The following is a 20459-nucleotide window of genomic DNA, read 5'->3' as shown; positions in this document are numbered from 1 at the left end:
CAAAAACTATGGTGTTCGAAGGAAAGTGTGAGAAAACACTATGCAATATTTTATTAAATGATGAGAGAATTGAACAAGTTGATAAGTTCGTATACCTTGGTAGCTTATTAAATTTTCCGTGACTGAATTCTACCTACAGCAATTAGTAGAATTTAAATGATAAACAATTATATTTTACTATCTCAAATTTAGAGAGCAGAAAACGTCTATTATGTTTTTAAACATAATATAAAATAATATGTTACATAACAGTGGAGTGACGGGGGTCCGAAGGGAATGTTACGATCTCTTACATGCGGGAGGGGGTTACATAAGATTGAAAACAATGTTACGTAATATCCCAGTGGGCACAAAATTGGGCGACGTCTTTACGACCTCTTTGCGACAATTTTACGACATCCTATGTCCGTGTCGTTATAATGTCTTTAGGATATTATAAAGACATCGTCAGATCATAAGACGTTTTTACGATATCAAGACACCTTAACGACATGGACATAGGATATCCTAAAGTTGTCATAAAGATGTAGTAAAGACGTCGCTAAATGTTGTGCCCACTGGGATGTGAAGGCTACCCCATAGTTGACATTTCTGACTATTCGGTGATCAGAAATTTGAAAATTTTTCATTTTTGTTGCAAAATTAGGTACAGGTGGAGAGTTTATTGAGCCGAACAACATTTTTGTGGAAATGGAGGCTGGCCCGGATGGACGGCCTACTTATCAAAGACTTATAACTCCAATGGCTCCAAACGCTATACCTGAATGGATGCAACCTGGCGAAGCGCAGTACTGTAGGGCCTTTCACGCTTTTGTAATAACAGAAAATCGCGAACATTTTAAGGCAGACAATCTTAAGCGTTCCCCTAGAGTTGCCGCACATGAAGTTTATTATACTGGTCCAGTGTACTATGAAATTCGTTTCGGAGCGACTAAATTTGTTAAATCTACACGATTTCAGGTGGACGCTCCGACACTTAGATATGAAAGAAATAATTACCCGTCTCGAAACCACATTTATGTAGTTGCGCCACTAAGAGAGGTGAAAGAAAGAGTTGAGCCAGAAGGTGTTATACGACGAGTAGTTGTGCCAGGTTGTGTCTATAAGGCAATTTTAGAAGACTATTCATCAGAGATCCCGAGGACTAGTCTGGGGTCCTAACTAAAAAGATACAAAAGTTGCTGTTTTGCGAAAAATAAGTTTTTTGTATGATTATTTATTCATGATTATTGCATAAAACGATTCTTCATAAATGAGGAAAGTAGAAAAAGTTAAAAAATACAACAAAAAAAAGATAGGCAAAGCAATTTGTGTGTCCTGAAATTTGTACAAGGCATATAATATGTCAAGGGCATACAAATAAAAAGGAACCTAAAGAACTTTGTTTCTTTTTGTGTCATAAAAGTTCAAATAAAAAAATGTATTTCTGAAGTTTCGTTGGATAGTGAATGTATCAAATATGGCAAATTTTGTAATCGGAGATCAACAATCTTTCTGCATTTGAAAATGGTAAAAAAACACAAAATATTTTTATAAAACGCTTGAAAGTGAATGTTTTGTTAAAAACCACGTAATTTTTTTTAACAGCTGGTAATATACTACATATCTCTTGAATTTCATTCTCAGCAAAAGCTCGGGGGTTGACCAAAATTTCAAGGGAATTTTCCGTACAGTTTTTTTTTTTTTTTTTAGATGTTTCAACTTTAATCTCCAAAATAATTTTTTTCCATTAACAGTAGTGTTTTACAAAGAACAAATCTCACTTGATTAATCTCACATATTACCAGCTATTCCTAAAAAAGAAAAAAAGTGTTTTTTTAAAATACTTTTTCGATAATTCTAGAAAAGCAGCAGCCGCTTTACCATTTTTAAAATCATAACAAATTTTTGTATACCAATTGAAAAAACAATAATTCCCACGTCGAAAAAAAAAAGAAAATCTTGAATACCTACGCTGGTTCAGAAAATATACTGTATTTTGAACCTTTCTGAAAATTTGTGTGAATTCACAGGTAATCTGCGAATTATTGTAACGAATCCAAAAATTGTATTTATTAAACGGTGAAATATATGTTTCTTTATTTTCATCACAGAATGATATATCGAAATACCAAATCATTGTGACACCCTAAGCTGAACCTCTCTGCATGATTTGAAATGGATATGGTCTTTAAATAATTAAATTTAACTCATTCAATTTGGGATAATTTAGCAGTACTGATTTTAAATCGTGTTAATCTTTTTCAAAAGTTTTCATTTGAAATTATTTAAATGTTGTTTAAAATCGTTCAACTTTAAAAGACTCATATTTTTTTTAATTGTAAATTATTAAATATTGAACTGATACACATAATATAAGAAATTGTATGGTTTTGAACAACTTATTTTGTAATTGTAGAATTTCAAGCATGTATGCTAAATTGAAATGCTAATAATTTTTAAGGTCTATTAAAAATTCTAAAATTTTTAATAAAAAAAGTCAAGGAAATACGTGTTACATCTTTAAATAGTGAATACATAGCAAATTAAGTTTTAAAAATATAAACTAGCTGTCAATTCGATCTAAAGTGTTTTTACTATAAAAAACGGATTTTTCAAAAACCATAAATAACCATCACTTCCTTCCTTCTCATAAGACTCTATTAATATAATTATTCAATGGAACCCTATCGAGTCAAGTAATCTTTTATACCTTTGCATCAACTTTAAATTATGCAAATGAAAAAAGTTTTACTATAAAGAACCCGCAGTTTGCAACTATTATAAAACTGCTTTAAAAAATGAAATGAATATTTTTATAAGTTCGACTTTCATTAATAAAACGTCATTAAATATTACAAAGTTTATTATTACACTAGGATGATAGATAAGTTAGAGAAACAATTCATTCTTTTAGTGAGGGAGGAAGATCGTTACGTTAAAAATGCATTAATAATGTATGCAATGCGTTCATTATCGTATAAGAACAACGAACAGCTATTTAAAACAACTCTAGTTTCGCGCTTCAATCCACGGCGATGCGCTAATTTCATTTTTAATTATAATTACATTCCTAAATTTATTCAAAGTAAATTATTGAAAGTTGAAGTTCCTGACTCTTAAGTCAAAAGCATTCGCGTTGTCAGTCTTGAGACAATAACGGGCCAGCCACCTTGTGTAATTAATTGGAAATTAACTGCCTATTTCACTAAAAACACTCTCCAAGTCTAAGCCATTAATAGACACTCTATGTATCTTGTGGAACTGAAGGAGTGCGTTGAGCTGGTGGCTGGTAAATCTGTTGCGCAGTGCGCTGTGATCCCCTTTTTCTATATCCTCCTTTGATTCCCGCTCCGCCTCCTCCTCTTCTAAATTCCATGCCAACTGAAAAAAATTCATAAAAAGACTTACGCTTTCTTTGAAAATAATGAGGCAACCATAAAAATAGAATATAAGAAAATCTTATTTATCTCTGGTTAATATTCTTTTTTCCGGATCGGTACGATTTTGCCAAAAGGACCGGTTTAGGATAAGTCTTAAAGACAAAATTTATATGTTGGCAGAACCCAAGGAAAAATCAGCACAGTTTTTTCAAAATGTCGATTAAATTTGATAAAAATTTACCATTAAGATAAGCCGAAAAACATTTTTTAATTTAGATTTTTTGTCGCAATATTTGTGAAACAATGTTCAAGAATACTTCAATCTAGTATCACTGAACCCAGAAATATTACATTTTTCATCCTAATTTGAGAACAAAAATATAATTTATTTTAATATCATGACGAGGTAATTTTATGCAACTAACGAAAACCAGGTAGTCCCGTCCTTCTTGACGTCAATGGATATTGACAAAAATGGTACTAGAAAGGATTATTGTACTCTTAATTTGTTATTGCTATTTTATTATATTTTTTAATTTTAGTATTATTTTTAAACGGATGAAAAAATGGGCAATATGAAATAATCGCTTTTCAAGTTAATGATCACGAAATACACAAAAAGTATAAGAAAATTAATATATATATATATATATATATATATATATTGGAAAAAATGCCACCATACATAAATTTATTAAAAATAGTATAACAATTACAGGGTGGCCGTTTTAATCGAAGAAAAAAATTCCCGGACATTTCCCCGATTCGCAAACATTTTTCACGGCCAATGAAATTTAAAAAATCAAACTATATTCTAAACATTCTTCACTTGAATTCCAAACTTTTAAAATTGGGGTTTAAAAGTTTTTCAATTCAAAAATTGTGTGTTCAAATGCTCAAAAATGTACACGTACCCAATGAAAGGTAGTAACACTTTTCAAATAAAGAATGTTAAATGAAATGCAAATAAACTGCAAAATTTAGAACTTTTGTCAATTATAGAGTTCAAAGATTCAGATTAAGTGCCAAAAATATAAATCCACATTAATATTTTCAATAGTCTAAATTAAAGAATCAGTCAATGAACTTTAAAAATTTTCAAAACTATATTATTTTAAGCAATTTTAAGCTAGACACATTAAAAATTGAAAAATAATTTTTTGAACTTAACAGTTCTTAAATTAGAAGTTAAATTATATTTATTTTAAATAGTCTAGGCATCCTTCAAAAGCTTAAAAAATGTATTTCAAAATCGTGAGAAATCTAGAAGCGGTTTAAAATTTTTCCAAATCAAGCATAATTTTTGAATTTTTTTTTCGAAACTTTTAAATATATTCAAAATAAACTGAATTTTTTCTATAACTTTTAGAAAATCCTGCAAATTAAAAAAGATTGAATTTGAATTTATAAATAATAATAGAACACTTATTATTTGTAAAAGTATTAGAGTAATTTTAAAAGATATATAGAAGTTTTAAAAAGATTCGAATTAAATTTCGAACTTGAAATAATTTCAAATACTTACAGACGAATGAAAAATAAAATGTAGATTTTTGTAGATTTCAAACAAAAAATTTAGAATTTTTTTTAATAATTGTGAAAGACGTCAAAAAAATAAAAAAATGTCTTAAAATTCTTAGGAAAATTGAAAAATTAATGGAACAGAAAGTTTAAGACGATTTTAAGAGATTAAAAAAAATATCAAAGAAGAACATGGAAAATGTTTAGCATTTTTTTTAATTTGAAGGATTTTCAAAAATTATAGGAAAATTTCGATTAGTTTAAAATATATTTAGAAGTTCTGAAAAAAAATGTTAACACACTGCGTTTAAATCACTTATAATAATTTAAAGTTTTTAATTAATTTTGAATCTTTTTAAAACGTCTATTTATCTCTTAAAATTACGAAAATTTTTTCTGTAAATTAAACACTTTTTAAATAGAAAAATTAAAATTCGAAAATCTGAAGATTCAAAGCTTTCTATGTAAAACAATTCAGTTTCAAATTGTTTTCTTTTAAAAATTTGGTTTCAATGTACGCGTCTTAAATGAACAATGAAATATTGCTAAATATTAAATATTTATTCTTTTTCGACATTAAAAAATTCCATATACTATATTATAAAAAAATTAATAGAAATAATATATTAATAAATTTATTTATTACATTTAATATAGAAAATAATGTAAAGGAAGACCTGAAACTCTGAATTAAAAATATACTATTGATAAAACATGAAAATTTTGATTTAAGAATAAAATTATCGGAATAAATGATATATTAATTTCAATTCTTATCAAAACTTTCGGATTGAAATAGTTACAAAATGGACATTCTAAAATTAAACCGTTTTTAATAAATTAATGTCAACTTCAAATGTCATTAATTTTTAATTGCTTCAATCTTCAAAACTGCACTTTAATTATTTCAAAAACTGTTAAAATCGAATTTGGGCAGATTTTTCTTCTGTAAATTCGTAAAATTACCGATTTCCCTGTCCGGCGGCCACCCTGTATTTTTTATATAAGAATCTTCGATTTTAAAAACTTCTAATTTTTTTGTGACCTTTAAAACTGCATTTTAAAGTTATTTGAATTAAAATATATACTTAAAAATTTTAAATCTAAAATGGAAAATTTTTGAAGTGAAAGATTTTCGAATTAAGCATTCTAAACTAATTGATATAATAATTTATAAAAATCACAATTTAACAAATTATTTTTAAAACGGTTGAAATCGAAGTTGGATAACATTTTTATTCTAAACAATTTGTAAAATTCCCGGTCAAAAAATAAATTCCCTGTCATTTCCCGGTTTTCCCCGATCTCATAAAATTCCCGGCCGTTTCAAAACGGTTTTCCAGGTTTCCCGGTCCAGCGGCCACTCTGAATTACTAAACCAAATACTATCATGAAGAAAAAGTAAAATTAAAAGAAAAAAACATCTAATTGAAAATTTGTTAGAACAGTACTCTGACGTTTACAAAAACATGAAAACAATTAATTTGAAAGATGCATTTTTTCTACCTTTTTCAATTTTTAAGGTTTTATCCTGAAACTAATAATTTTAAAACAGGGTGGCTGCTGGACATTTCTGAATCTGATTGATTGAACCTTTATAGACTATTTTTAATTTTGTAATCTTTTCAAATAAATAATTTCATAATTAAATGCTTTTATTCAATTTTAAATCATATGTTCAGATATTGGTTCAGCCCAAAGTATTTTATTCCTGAACCATGCAATTAATTTTTTTTATTTAAAGAAGGGCAATTTTTCAATACTTAGCCATAATTGACTCTTCATTTAAAATAATTAATTAGAATTGAAATATCGAAAACTAAACAATGTGAAAATAAATTGTTTCCAACAGAAATCCTTGATTCGTTAAAATTTCAGAGTGATAAATTTAAACTTTGAATGGTAAAATTTTAAGCATTTAATTTTGTTGAATGTTTAATGTATAAGTGGAATTTTTTCATTCTAGTGTGTAACTAACAATCGAGAAATTATGGATTTAAAAAGAATAAAATAAAAAAAAAATTCGGACTTAAAATTTCTTCAAATTTTTATATTTTTAAACATTTAGAAATGTATTAATTCATCCCTCAATTTAAAGCATTGAAAATGATAACATGGATTTGTATTTTTTAATCCGAAATCTTTCAACAAAGCAATCTATAAAAGTTTAAAATTTTGTAGTTTAACAGAATGTAATTTTAAAAATTTTTTTAATTTTGAGAGCTTCTATTTTATACTTCCATTTTATACAGCGTTTCAATTGGAAAATTTTCAAGCTTCAATATTAAAATTTTTTAATGGAAAAGTGTTGCACTTTTAGTGCTTTAATTTGCAGTTAAATTTTGATTTGATTTTTCATATGAAAAAATTTTCCACTTTAAGATTGTCGGAGATTGACCTCTTTCCTTGGAAATTCAACTATTTTGTTAAAAATCCGCATTTTTGACTTTCAAAATAATATTTTTAACTTACTCCACTTTTGATAAATACTGATAGTTATCATTTTAAATTTTAACTATTTGAAAAGTCGTATATTTTACAGAACATTCGTCTTTTTGGTACAAAATTAATCTTTTGCGAAGAATTTTGTGTTTGCTTAAAAATACATATGTTTGCTAGAAATTCAATCTGTTTTTCTGGATGAGTGAAGTATTTTGTTGCACTTTTGACTTTCTTGGTAGAATTAAATTTTTTTTAAGATAAAAAACTTTTCAGGCTAAAGTATCATCTATTACATCTTTGGTTAAGAATTCACCTTTTTTGGCTGAAAATTTAACTACTTGGTTAAAAATTGAACTATTCTGATTAAAATTAATTTTATTTTTAGAAGATTCATTGTTTAGAATATCAATTTTCTTTAGTCATACAAAACATTTTCCTTGTTTTTCTTTGCTATTATTTTAGATATTAGATAAAATTAGATACTATAAAATAAAATAAATTATATCCGTGTTCATTTTATGTATTAATTAAAAAATGTCGGAGGATAAAAAAAGAATAATTACACGCGTGTTTGTTTTCTAGTTATACATAATATTTTAGAATGTATGGAATAGAAATATTCTAAGGAATATGAGGTAAATACCTAACTGCCCAACCTAAATAATCATAAAAAATAAAATGTTAAGCTTGAAATGCGATAAAAGTTTGAAAAAAAATGAAGTTTAAATAAAAGTATTTGTTTGAATGCCCTTATTAAAAATTGCGGGTTTCGAAGATCACAATTTATTTACCATTGATCCGGTCGTGATTCTGATCATAACGCGTTGGCCTGTTATTGGGACGATAGTCCTGTCTTTTTCCATCCTGAGTTTGTCTTTGGTCCGTTCGATTTCTTGGGTCTTCCGTACACGGTATGCAATCAATTTGCAAGACTTCCTCGTAATTATGGAATTCTTTGAACTGAACAACACAAGTTCTGTCGGAAACGGCGGTTACTTCCGCATTGTAATACTGCCAAAATAATAAAACAATCAAATTTTAAAAAGAGATCATTATACGTAGCAAATATAATAAAATTAATAATGAAATAAGAAGAAAAATACCCTATTATCTTCCCAGTATTTAGCCATACACTTGTCTCCAATTTTCCAAACCCAAGGCGCACACACTGCGTTTTGATTAGCTTCACTGTTGAAATGGCCTCCATTTTTCTGAACGTTGTTATGATTATAACTATCTTCCGGCACGGAGAATTTGTTAGTTTGATTCCTTGAACTTCTCTCATTTCCTTCAGTCGAAAATTCTTTACGATTTCCATCCTGGATTCGATTGTGTCTAGGATGAGGTTCGTAATGCTTATTTCTCGAATCATATTCTGGTTGGTGCTGATTTCTAGGAATACACATTTTTCCTTGATCTTGGGGTTTGTTGTAATTTCCAGATGAAGCGCCTCTAGGATTTCCACCATCGGAACGAGATCCAGGGAAGGGATTCCTCGTTTCGTTCTGAGGGTATTTGTTGTAGTTCACTTTGTAATTATCCCTTGGATTATGATCTCTTGGATTATGATCTCTCGCATTATGATCTCTCGGATTATTATCCCTCAGATTATTATCCCTTGGATTACTATCAGTCTGATACTGGTTGAAATTTTCCTGGTTTCTCTGAAATCTCGGAGGTTTGCTTTGTGTAATAACGCCGTTTGAATTATAAGAAGGAACTTGTGGATTGTAGGAATTACTGTTTGACCACTTGTTAGATTTCGTATCGTCCAGATGCCTTGGAGGAACTTGGTATCCTTTTCCTCCTTTCTGGGCTCTGAAATAAAAAGTTATGTTAGAAACTTTAATTCAGAAAAGTTACAATTGCAGGGTGGCCGTTTTAGCCAAAGAAAATTTCCTGCCATTTGCCGGTTCGCAAACATTTTTCACGGTCCATGAAAGTTAAAAAATTGAACTCTAAAGCCAACAATTTTCCTATTTGAAGCAATAAAAACTGAGCTGCAAATTAAAGCACTCAAAATGGAACTCATGAATTTTAAAGTTTAAAATGTAAGTTTAATAATTTTCTAATTTAAAAATGTATTTAAATGTTCAATAATTAACACGTATAAAAAGGAAGCTACGAACACTTATCATTTTCAATGCCCTAAATTAAAAAATCAATCAATAAATTTAAAAAATGTTTAAATTATATCTTTTTAAGTAATTTTAAGCTAGAAACATTAAAACTTAAACATCTATATGCTGTTTCATATTTTTTCAGAACTTCTAAACATCTTTTTAAATCATTCGATTTTTTTCTAAGACTTTTCCCAAAAATTTAATCTTTGATAATTTTTTTAAACTTTCTAAATATTTTAAAATATTCTCTTAAAGTTAATTTTTGAAAATAAAAAATTATTTTCAATTATCTGGATTCTTTCAGTACACGTAGATTTTTTATTTTGGAACTTCTAAATATCTCTTCAACTTACTCGAATGTTTTCTAAGAACAATAGGTGTTCAATTGTTATTTATACATAAAAATTCAACAATTTGACTTACAAACTAAATTTGTTGAAAAAGAGCAGTTACAATTGTAACGTTCAAAGTTTAGTTTTGAATATTTAATTTATAATCACTGATTTTAAATAAGCAGACAAATATTTCGAAATATGAAGTAATTCTTCATTCTCGTAATTAAAAAATGTCAAATCTAATTGTTTGAAAATAGAGTTTGTTAGAATGAAGTGTTATTTTAAATTTAATAAAAGCCTTTAATCATGAATATATTATTTTGAAGTTATTTTAAAATTGCAAATGGGTTATAAAGTTTCAAATGGGCGTTTACAATCAAACTTGGGCAGATTTTTAGCTAACCATTTGTAAAATTCCCGATCAAAAAATAAATAAAATTTCCAGTTTTCCCGGTTCAGCGGCCACCCTTAATTCTGATTAGTTTCTCGTACCTAGAACCTCTCATTGAATTAAACCGATCGCCTCCTCGCGAGTCGTACTCGAATTTTTCCTTAACGGACTCATTTGTTTGTTGCGAATAATTCACTTCTGTAACTTCAGACTGGGCCGGAAGTTTGTCTTCTAGGAAATCGAATAACGAGACTTTCCCACTGCTTGGTTTTCCAGTCTCTTCCATTTTCTTTTCGAAACGCTTGCCTTTTGGTTCTCGTGGTTCTCTCGGGTTGCTGCAAATAATTCAAGTTTACTTAGATAATAAAAAATATATGAGTAATAAACAAAAAATGAAAACAAATTACCTGCTCTGTTTGTTATCATTTCTTTGCAGAGTTTTCAAAGCTCTATCGACATTGTTGCGAGTTACTCTCAAAGCATATTCAGCCTGTTCGATAGAAAATCCCTGATCGACGATTTTTTGTACTCCGTGATCAAGAAGCTGTAAAAAAGTAATGTTAAGTTTGGTGTTCTTGAAACTCAATTTTTCATGGATTGATAATTCTCGTCTCATTTTTAAATTATGGACTTACCTGTTTGTTTCCACCACCGAAAATCTTTTTATTCCCTTGCTTAGCAGCTTCAGCGATGGCGTCTTTGCGTTGCGCCTCGAATTCCGAATTTTCATTAGTGACTTTTTCTTTATCAGCGAGCGCCTTAAAATTCTTGGCTTGGTCAACGACTTTGATGATTTTCTTTCCAAAGGGAATCCAGGGTGGAGGGCCTCCTTCTTCTGCTGACCTTACTCTCGAGTGTACCGACAGTTTCTATAAAATTTAAAGATCAAAATATTACGAATAACTAATTTTTACGAATAGAAAAATATTAAAATAGTATACAAAAAAATATGTGTTTTGTTCCCATAGAGAAAATATGATTTAATAAATTAGAATTATTACTTTGTTCAGTTCCCATTTTTCCACAAGGTTTGCTACTTTTCCTTCGAGAACTTGTCCAATATCAAAAGGCCTGAGTAAAATCGTCCCATGTGATGTAGGGACGTTGGCGGATTTCAAGAATATTTTCGTTCCAGGAGGAGTATTGAGACTGCAAATTAAAATTTTAATTAAATTTGTCAATTACATATAAAGAAATGAGAATTTTTAACAAATTTTCAAGGTGTTTAACGAAATTGCGTTTTGAAATTATCGGTGAATTCCCGGATACTATAAAAGTTTACAAAATTAATATACTTTTATCAGGATCGGTATGATTTTACCGAGATGACCGGTTTATGATAAGTTTTAAAGAAAATATCTTGAGTTCGGAAAAATAAGACATTACTCTTAAATTAACGTTTAAAACAACGGAGGAGGAATGTTTTGTAGGCATATAAGATATAAACATTTTCCCGATTTTTCCTTGAATTAGGCCAAGGTCTGAAATTAGGAGAAATAAGTTTTAAACATTTTAAAGTTTCATATACTTGGAGAATGCATTCATAAACGATTTTACAGTTTAAAATTATTAAGACTTACTTGTTCTAAGTTCAGATATTGGCAGAATCAAATAAAAAAAACGAATTATACTATCCGAAAATAATACGAATTACATTATTATCCGTAAATGATATTATTTACACTTTTTCGCAATATTTCTGAAAGTGTGGTCAAAAATATTTCAACCTAGTATCATATAATAGATGCAAAAATGTTATACCTTACCCTACTTAGAGCAAAATAATTTAATTGGTTTTATTATCAAAATTAGATTGATTATTGAACTTATGAATAAATATTTAACATAAAATATTTGCATTTCAAATTAATGATCACGCAAAACGAAACATCCAGAAGTTATAACGAAATTCCATTAAAATTATTTGGAAAAACTAACACCATATATGCGTTGATTAAAAAAGTATAAGAGTTATTAAAATAAATACTAATATACATAAAAAGTTAAATTTGAACAAAAATTCTCATTAAAAATGTGTTAAAATAAATAAATACTTTGACGCATACGAAAATACGAAAACAATTTATAGGAAACATTCATTTTTTTCAACCATTTTGACATTTTAATTTTTTACCCTAAAACTAAGACCGGAAACTGACCAGGAATTTTGGTGGCCGGAAATTACAGTGAATTTACTTTTTGATCGTGAATTTTACAAAACTTTAGAAGAATAATCTATTGAATCATTTGAAATATCGTAAAGTGCATATCCCACGATATAAATCCAATTTTAAATAACATTGATTTAATTTTTTTTTAATTTTGAGTTAAATTGTAAGCTTTTTCAATTATGAAGTCATTCAGTTTACAATGCCTATTTTTAGAATATGATTATAATATTATATTATTATAATATTAAAAAATATTAAATAATGAAAATATTTCAATTAGAAAGCCTTAGTAGTTAATCAAATATAAAAGCCTGATTGAAACTTTAAAATATATTTTCAATTTTCAAGTAATTTAAAAATTAATTAATTCATAATTAAATGCTTTTATTCAATTTCAAATCCTATGTTTTAATATGGTATAAGTCTAAGATACATTTTTAAACCATTGCAATTTTATTGTTTTTTTTTATTACAAAAATGAATTTTTTAATATTTCGAAATATTCGACTGTTTTATTAAAAATGAGCAATTATAAATCAAATATTCAAAACTAAACAATTTAAAACTTGATTGTTTCAAATAGAGTCTTGAATAGTAGAAATTTCAGGGTGCTAAATTTAAACTTTGAAGGTTGGAATTTTAATCATTACATTCTATTGAATTTTTATGTTGCAAGTGAAATCTTTAGATTTTGACGTAGAAATAAAAATTACACAATTAATAATTTCGAACGACTTAAAATAAAAATAATGTTATTTATAAATTGAAAAGTGATTAATTGTAAACTACAAATTAAAAAATGTTTAATTTGTTAACTTAAAATTGCTTTAAAATTATATAATCTTAAACATTTATTAATTTACTAATTTATTTTTCAACTGAGAATGTTGAAAATGATAACGAGCTTCCACTTTACAGATGTAAATTATAGTGTTTGAATTAGAGTATGATTAAATTTAAATTTTAAAAGTTTAAAATGAAAAAGGTTCAAATTCAAAAGTCAGGACCATGATAAGGTCAAAAATTTAATAGAAACTTTTTTTTATGTATCCCCAAATGCCTTATTTAAAAATAAAAAATTTATAGAAACAAAATAGCAGAAATAAGGCCACACCATTAAATCGCATAATTTAACAATATTTTAACATAGGATTTATAACCACACATATCCTGGATCTGCTTACGAATTACCAGAATTTGCCCTTGTTTTTTAAGGTGAACTAAATTCCCGGCGGTCGCTAGACACCTTGAATTTTCATGTATTCTAGTATGTACACTGTACACCTCTCAATTTAGTTAATTTATACCTCAAAACAGAAATATGTTCAATCTCGATAGCCTGATAATTATTTCGGCCATCGGTCAAGAACATTTTAAGCATTCGAGGAGCTGAACGGCATTCTTCTTTACTTTTTGGAGCGGCTACATTTCGTAATTTTTGAATCTGGAGAATTACATTTCCCTGGTTAATATCTGCCTCACCGCTTCCAATTTCTTTCAAATCAAGCTAAAAAAATTACATAGGGATGATTTATTAACATTTAAAATGCCATAATTATTTCTGGATTTTCTGAGATCACGAGAAGAAAGAAAAAAGAAAAAAAGTTGGCCTGGCATTTATATTTTACCTCTGCTGCTCGTTTTATTATCTTCTGAATATCTACTATATTTCCATCATCGCTTGCAAGACTGAGTCCACGTTCTGATAGAAACCTGCATAAATTATTGCAAATTACAACTCTGAACAGAAATGCGAAAATTCAAAGTGAGAAACTTCGAGTCTTGGGTTTTTAACATGTTATTAACTCTGAGATAAACTTATGTCGTTAAAACTACACCAGTAAATAATATTAATTTAAGTATGCCATTAAAAAATAATTCATATAGGGTGAAGAGCACAAATCAAAATTGAAAATTTGATCATTCATTGTCTCATTCCTAACCTAAACATTTCTAACGTCCGAAAACGTTAGAAATGTTTAATAGTGATGTCACTTTATTCTCAGACTGCCCTTGTAGTAATCATGATAAAACATGAAGACTACTATTTTTGAAAAAAGTAGGACCACTAATGCGTGAAAATATCTACTCACCAGCCCTGCTTCTGCAACTTCTCCGTAACTGTCATGGTTTTCAATCCAGGATAATAATTTAACACTACTTTTTCACTTGAAACTCTCTGATTCTACAGGTTCACTGGTTTCCATATCATTAATGTGTCTAGTTAATTGTTTATCCAAATGTCCACTTTTTTCTATTTACACTTGTGCATAAACAATTATCAGCTGGGCTGACATTCCACTTCCACAATGTGGTGATAGATATTCCTTACGTCAATAATTAGAGGCTATTTTACTGTGCTATTTTTTCATAGATTCGTCACTAATTTGATAACCCATATATTGTTCGAAACAAAACTTCACAAATTGGTTATTTTATTCTGGAGCTTTGTTAAGTCAACGAAAAAACCGCACCCACACAAAATTCCTGGCTCTCGGGGTTTTTTTAGCGGCCATGATGGTTTGTCATTTGTGGAGGCGCTGCTAGTAAAAAATCGCGATGACTAAAGCAGTCAAAGTGTTTCTCTAATTGTAAGTTGTATTTGTGAAGAATCAGTTTTAAATAAATATCAAATCATTATAAAAAATGGTTGGATTCTATAGGTTTTTAAAAAATAACATCATGAGTTGCAGAACTTTCTAAACGTTAGAAAAATGCACGCAAAGTAATTATTCCGATTATCAATTGACTTTAGTTGTAGCCGGCCTTCAAATAAATAATTTTAAATCTTCATGGGTACTAAAAATCTTGCCGTAACTGCTTCCTTATATTTAACTTCTTAAATGTTTTCATGGGAATCGATTATTGATGTTACTAAAAATAGAGCTATTGCGTCTTAAACTCATTTTGTTTCATAAACACAAGTCTAAAAGAATCGAAATTTCAAAGATACAAATTGGCTATCGCCATTTTGTATTTTTGTTAGTTAAACATTGTTGTTTGTCGTAGTCATTACGGTTACTCAGTTCCGCCTCATTTTCGTGATTACTTTAAAAGTCTATAATTTAAAGTGGTCTTAACTTTCCGAAATGGCAATCCCATGTTTCGAACATCGTGATACAAAAATATTTCGCTATAATTCATTTTCGATATTTAAATTATGCAAATTAAGTAATTTTTCCGGTGTCAAATATTTCTAACCTCAAATTCCAAAATTTGGCGGGCTTATTCCTCCAGTTTCTATATTTATTTATTGACTAAATTGAATCTTTTCAGTTCACGCAGGTTGATCAAATTGCAAAATATTATTAAGAATATTAAAATATAGCCTAAAAAATTTTAATTAGCTTAAATTTCGTCAATGCGACGGTAGATTAAACAGTTTAAACATGACATAATAAAATAGATCCAACGGTCTTATTTTCGAAATTTTCAATAAAAGTTTCTGATTTGAAGTCGCTATAACTTTGTGAAATAAATAATTCTAAAGTGCATCTATCAATATACAATATTTTATGTAAATCATTGATATCTTCGTGTGTAGAAATTATGGAAATCAATCCCGATATTTTCCAGTCTCCAACCTCAAAATTCTGGAACATTTCTCATACTAATAGTTTTGCACTCCCTTGCCAAAATGTTATTGCTCAGTCATGAATTTTTATTAATAGTTTGATAAAAGTGCGTGCGTTTCGTTATCATAAGTGCGGTTTTTAGTATAACTTAAAAAAAAAACACACATTTTTTGCAATATCTGGAACACTTTGTCTTCAACATCAGACGTTCAACACCAGTAAGTTAATAATTTTTCGAATAACTTTTTTTTCATTATAATTCTATTAACTATTCCTTAAGTAAAAAGTGGACAAATAATATCAAAACTTTCGCGAAAAACGAAACATGATATACAATGCTTTTCGAATTCGAATGATTATTATACATCAAACTTCACACTCTTTCCCCTATTCCCCTGACTTCAAGAAACCCAAAATTAACAAATCCAACTATTTTTGGTTCAGAATTTACCTCTGTTCTTTAAAAATTCTACTCTTTCGTTGAAGATTTAATTACTTGGTTAAAAATCAACCAGCTGGCATGGCGTTATAATATCTTTGGGTCTGACGCGCCGTCGCACAGTGAGAAAAAAATAACTTTTTTGGTTCAAAATAACGTACAGCCCACAAATGTTGACCGATTTGGACAAAACAAATTTGAAAAAAGCTGATAAGACTTCTAGGAGAGTTGTCGAGTCTGATTTTGGAATAAGTTTTTTAATTTTTTGTTATAAATAAAAAAAATTTGTTTTCTACTATTTTCCAGAATTATACGTTTTTTCAAGTTATATTGCAAGACATTTGAATAGAAACAAAATTATATTTTTTTTAATTGTTTATATTATAAACAAATTTAATGAAACAATGCAGTAATCAGGCATTTTTCGACAGAAAAATTCCTTTTTTTCGATGTTAATTTTGTAAAATTAGGAACTTTATGATAATTTTCGCAAAATTCTTAATTTTTAAATGAGTTTTATGATTTTTTAAACAGAAAAAATTTTTGGTTTTGTTTTAACTTTTTTAATCAAGACCTTCAGGATAACTTCAACAAAATTAATTTTTTACAATCTCATTCATGAGTGTAATGTATTGGTCTAAATTTCTGATCTCTGGTTTTTAACGGATCTTTACGTTTCGGCACTCACAGGGTTCGAAAATCATACAATTTTGTAGGAGTTTGTTTTTATGTATGTTTGTTGTGTATGGTTTTCTGAATGTTGTAGGCACGCTACTTTTAAAGGTTTGTCCGTTTGAATCAGCATTTGATACACTTCTTAAGGTTCCCAAAATGAAGGTTAAGTTCTTTAAGTAGACATTTTCAACCAAAATAAAAAAATGTGTGGCATTTTCAAAATTTGAATTTTTTTTTAAACTTTATAAAATTTTGTCAAAGTTTCTTATAGCTGGGTATGAGACTTACAAATAATTAAAATAAAATTTTAATTTTCGATGAAAATGAGAAAAGTTATATACTTTTCAAACTTTTTTAGAAATATTCAAAAAACTAGGAAAAAATATTTGTTTGATAAATTAGGAAATTTTAATTGAAAAAGGAACAAAAATTTTTTTAAATAGGTTAAGAAATATCAATCAAAATTTCTACTAGTTATAAAATATATTTATTCCGAAACTATTCTCAGGAAATTTCTTAATTAGACAAAAGTTCAAAAAGTTGCATAATTTTCAAAAATATGCAATTTTGTTTTTGAGAGATCTGTGTGTTTGAAGCGTTGTTTTCAGTATACTTGAACAAGATTTACTAATTATCTTGATGAAGTTTTTCAAATGGACACAAATTATCGAGCGCAGCGCCGGATTTACCAAGTGGCACGGTGGGGCTAGTGCCACGGCCTCGGTGGGCCGAGGGACCCCTGAACCCAGAAAATTAATAAAGTTTACAGCAAAATTGGGATTTTCTCTGCCCTTGAGAGGGCCCTTCGAGGTTTAGCCGCAGACCCATAAAAATGTTAATCCGGCGCTGATCGAGCGCAAAGCGCGAGTTTCGCAATGAGAATGTAATCGTCAAAGCCGTAGGTGCTTTGAGAACCTTCTTTAAAAATAACTCGAAAAAAATTGCAGTTAGAATTTATGGCTGTAATTCCGCAGAAGTTAAAATCACAGTTTTCAATTTAAGTTATAATATTTATGATATTTGACCAAATTTAGTTAAAGTTTACGCATGAAACTTACGAAAACGAGCGCGAAACGCGATAGCGTATTCGCGCCGCGCGTGCAGCGTGCAATGAGAATGTTTAATAAACAAATGCATTATTGGGGCATCTGTCAACGGATAAATTATTTTTTTTTTTCGATGTCAGACTTTTAATTGGGGTCTTCATAAGAAATTCAGCAACATTATGATGACTTGATCAATTTTATGATTTTTTTTTAAACAAATGCATTATTTGGGCATCTTTGGACGGAAAATTTCGGTTTTTTTCGATGCCAGTCTTTTTGATTGAGAACTTCATGATGATTTCAGCACAATTCATAATTGTTTGATAAATTTTATTGATTTTTTTTAAAGAAAGAAAAAAAACAGTTTCCATCGACAGATGCCCGAATAATAGATTTGTTTATTAAATGTTGTTTTTGAAAATATATATAATTTATCAACCAATTATGAATTTTGCTGCAATCATAATGAAGTTCCCAATTAAAAAACCGACTTAGAAAAAAAACGAAATTTTTTACCCACAGATGCCCGAAGAATGCATTTGTTTGTTAAATTTATTTCAAAAAGTCATAAAATTTATCAACTTATTATCAATTTTGCTAAATTTATTATAAAGTTTCCAGTTAAAAGTATAAGATCTAAAAAAAAAACGAATCTTTCCGTCGAAAGATGCCCCAACAACGCATTTATTCATTAAATTTCTTTAAAAAAATCATAAAATTAATAAAAGTATTATTAATTTTTCTGAAGTTATCATGAACTTTCTAATTACAAAAATTGACATAGAAAAACAAACGATTTTTTCTGTTGACAAATGCCTGATTAATCAATTTGTTAAAAAAAATCATAAGATTGATCCAAAAATTATGAATTTTACTGAAGTTATAATAAACTTTCTGATTAATGAAGTTGACATAGAAAAAAAAGAATTTTTCTGTAGACAGATGCCTGATTAATGCATATGTTGAATTATTTTTTCAAAAGAAATAATAAAATTGATCAACTTATTACCAGTGTTGCTGAAATTGTCATGAAGTTCCCAACTGAAAAGACTGGAATTGAAAAAACCGCATTTTTCTGCCTACAAATGCCTGTTTAGTTTACGTTTCACTGTTTACGTTTCTATCCCCCCGAAATCAGTCCAAGGCAATTTTAAGGTAACCCCCGACACTTGACTGAAAGCGTGAGTTTGGTGTATTGATTTTCAATATCGATATTGAGAATCAGATACAATACTCTGATTCGTACACCAAAACAAGGAGTAAAACCCAACTCCCAGCCTTTTGTGCTCTCGCCGCAAGTTTGCTAATCGTACGGAAAAGCTTGGTCCAAAACCCCTCTACCTCTCTACTAATGCGCTGAATTTAAGTAATTTTAACTTTTCATATAAATTATAATTAAACGGAAAACAACTGTTTAACCCTTATTGACCCAATTTGTCCGTTTTTATCCGTCAACTTTAAGCACGAACAACTTTGTTAATATTATGCTCGAAAAAACCTGAAAATTTATTGGCGGGTGTTTTCAAATGAACTCTTTCAGAATCTGACCCGAAAATTTTGAAAAACCACCCCTTCCCACTCTATTTTTCAATTTAAACAAAAAACATGATTTTTTATGGTAATTTTGTTCTTAATCGCATTTCTGATGCGAAAGAGGTCTTGACAATAACTGAAATAACAAAAACTCCGGCTCAAAATGTCCCAATAATAATAATCATTAATGGGTTGTAGGACCACCCCTAAAATAACATATTTACGAAAAATCGCTGTTTTACGGATTATTCTGAAAAAAGTTATTTCAGCTTTGAATACAGGTAAAAATGGGGGAAAATATCACAAATAATAGAAAACAAATTTTCTTTTGTTATTTAAGGTTAAATTTCGTTACCATCCCATAAAATAGCCCAAAGGGGTGAAAATCGGAAGTTTTTGAAAAATACTATTTACAATGCCAAAAAATTGCAAATAAATTTAGTTCGAAAAATCAATAAACGTTGAGTTAGGTTGAACTTTTTAAAATCTGTAGAGTTAGATTCACGTAGAAATTTCTTTTGAGTCGAAGTTTTTGTGATTTCAGCTATTGTCAAGACCTCTTTCGTATCCAAAATGCGATTTAAAAAAAATTACCTTAAAAAATCACGTTTATTTTTTTAAATTGAAAAATAGAGTGGAAAGGGATGTTTTTTTTCAAAATTTTCGGGGCAAATTCTGAAAGAGCACACTTGAAAATACCCGCCAATAAATTTTCAGATCTTATCCAGCATAATTAACAAACTTGTCTGTGCTTAAAGTTGATGAACAAAAACGGACAAATTGGGTTTATAAGGGTTAATAGATTTTTGGCAGTTTTCTGAATCAATATTCATTTATTATCTACTA

At 28.6% G+C, this 20459-nt stretch overlaps 1 protein-coding gene across 2 annotated transcripts; it reads right to left on the bottom strand.

The window, feature by feature from the left end:
* Positions 1 to 2827: 2827 nt before the first annotated feature.
* LOC117171608 (tudor domain-containing protein 3-like) lies at positions 2828 to 14855 on the bottom strand. Of its 2 annotated transcripts, none has more exons than XM_033359059.1 (10): positions 14439 to 14855; positions 13974 to 14058; positions 13653 to 13852; positions 11176 to 11323; positions 10810 to 11043; positions 10582 to 10718; positions 10276 to 10509; positions 8429 to 9143; positions 8117 to 8336; positions 2828 to 3363 (listed from the first exon to the last, which is right to left on the bottom strand). In XM_033359059.1, the coding sequence occupies exons 1-10, from the start codon at positions 14471 to 14473 to the stop codon at positions 3227 to 3229; spliced, it is 2145 nt and encodes a 714-aa protein (XP_033214950.1). In that variant the 5' UTR covers positions 14474 to 14855; the 3' UTR covers positions 2828 to 3226. The 2 variants fall into 2 exon arrangements, with proteins under 2 accessions (XP_033214950.1, XP_033214951.1); XM_033359060.1 differs by having other exon boundaries at positions 2828 to 3360.
* Between the last annotated feature and the right edge of the window lie 5604 nt (positions 14856 to 20459).

The sequence above is a fragment of the Belonocnema kinseyi genome, chromosome 4 (genome assembly GCF_010883055.1).
Source record: "Belonocnema kinseyi isolate 2016_QV_RU_SX_M_011 chromosome 4, B_treatae_v1, whole genome shotgun sequence".
NCBI classification, from domain to species: Eukaryota; Metazoa; Arthropoda; class Insecta; order Hymenoptera; family Cynipidae; genus Belonocnema; species Belonocnema kinseyi.
The sequence above is the reverse complement of the archived record's forward strand: the minus strand, read 5'-3'. Positions and strand labels throughout refer to the sequence as shown.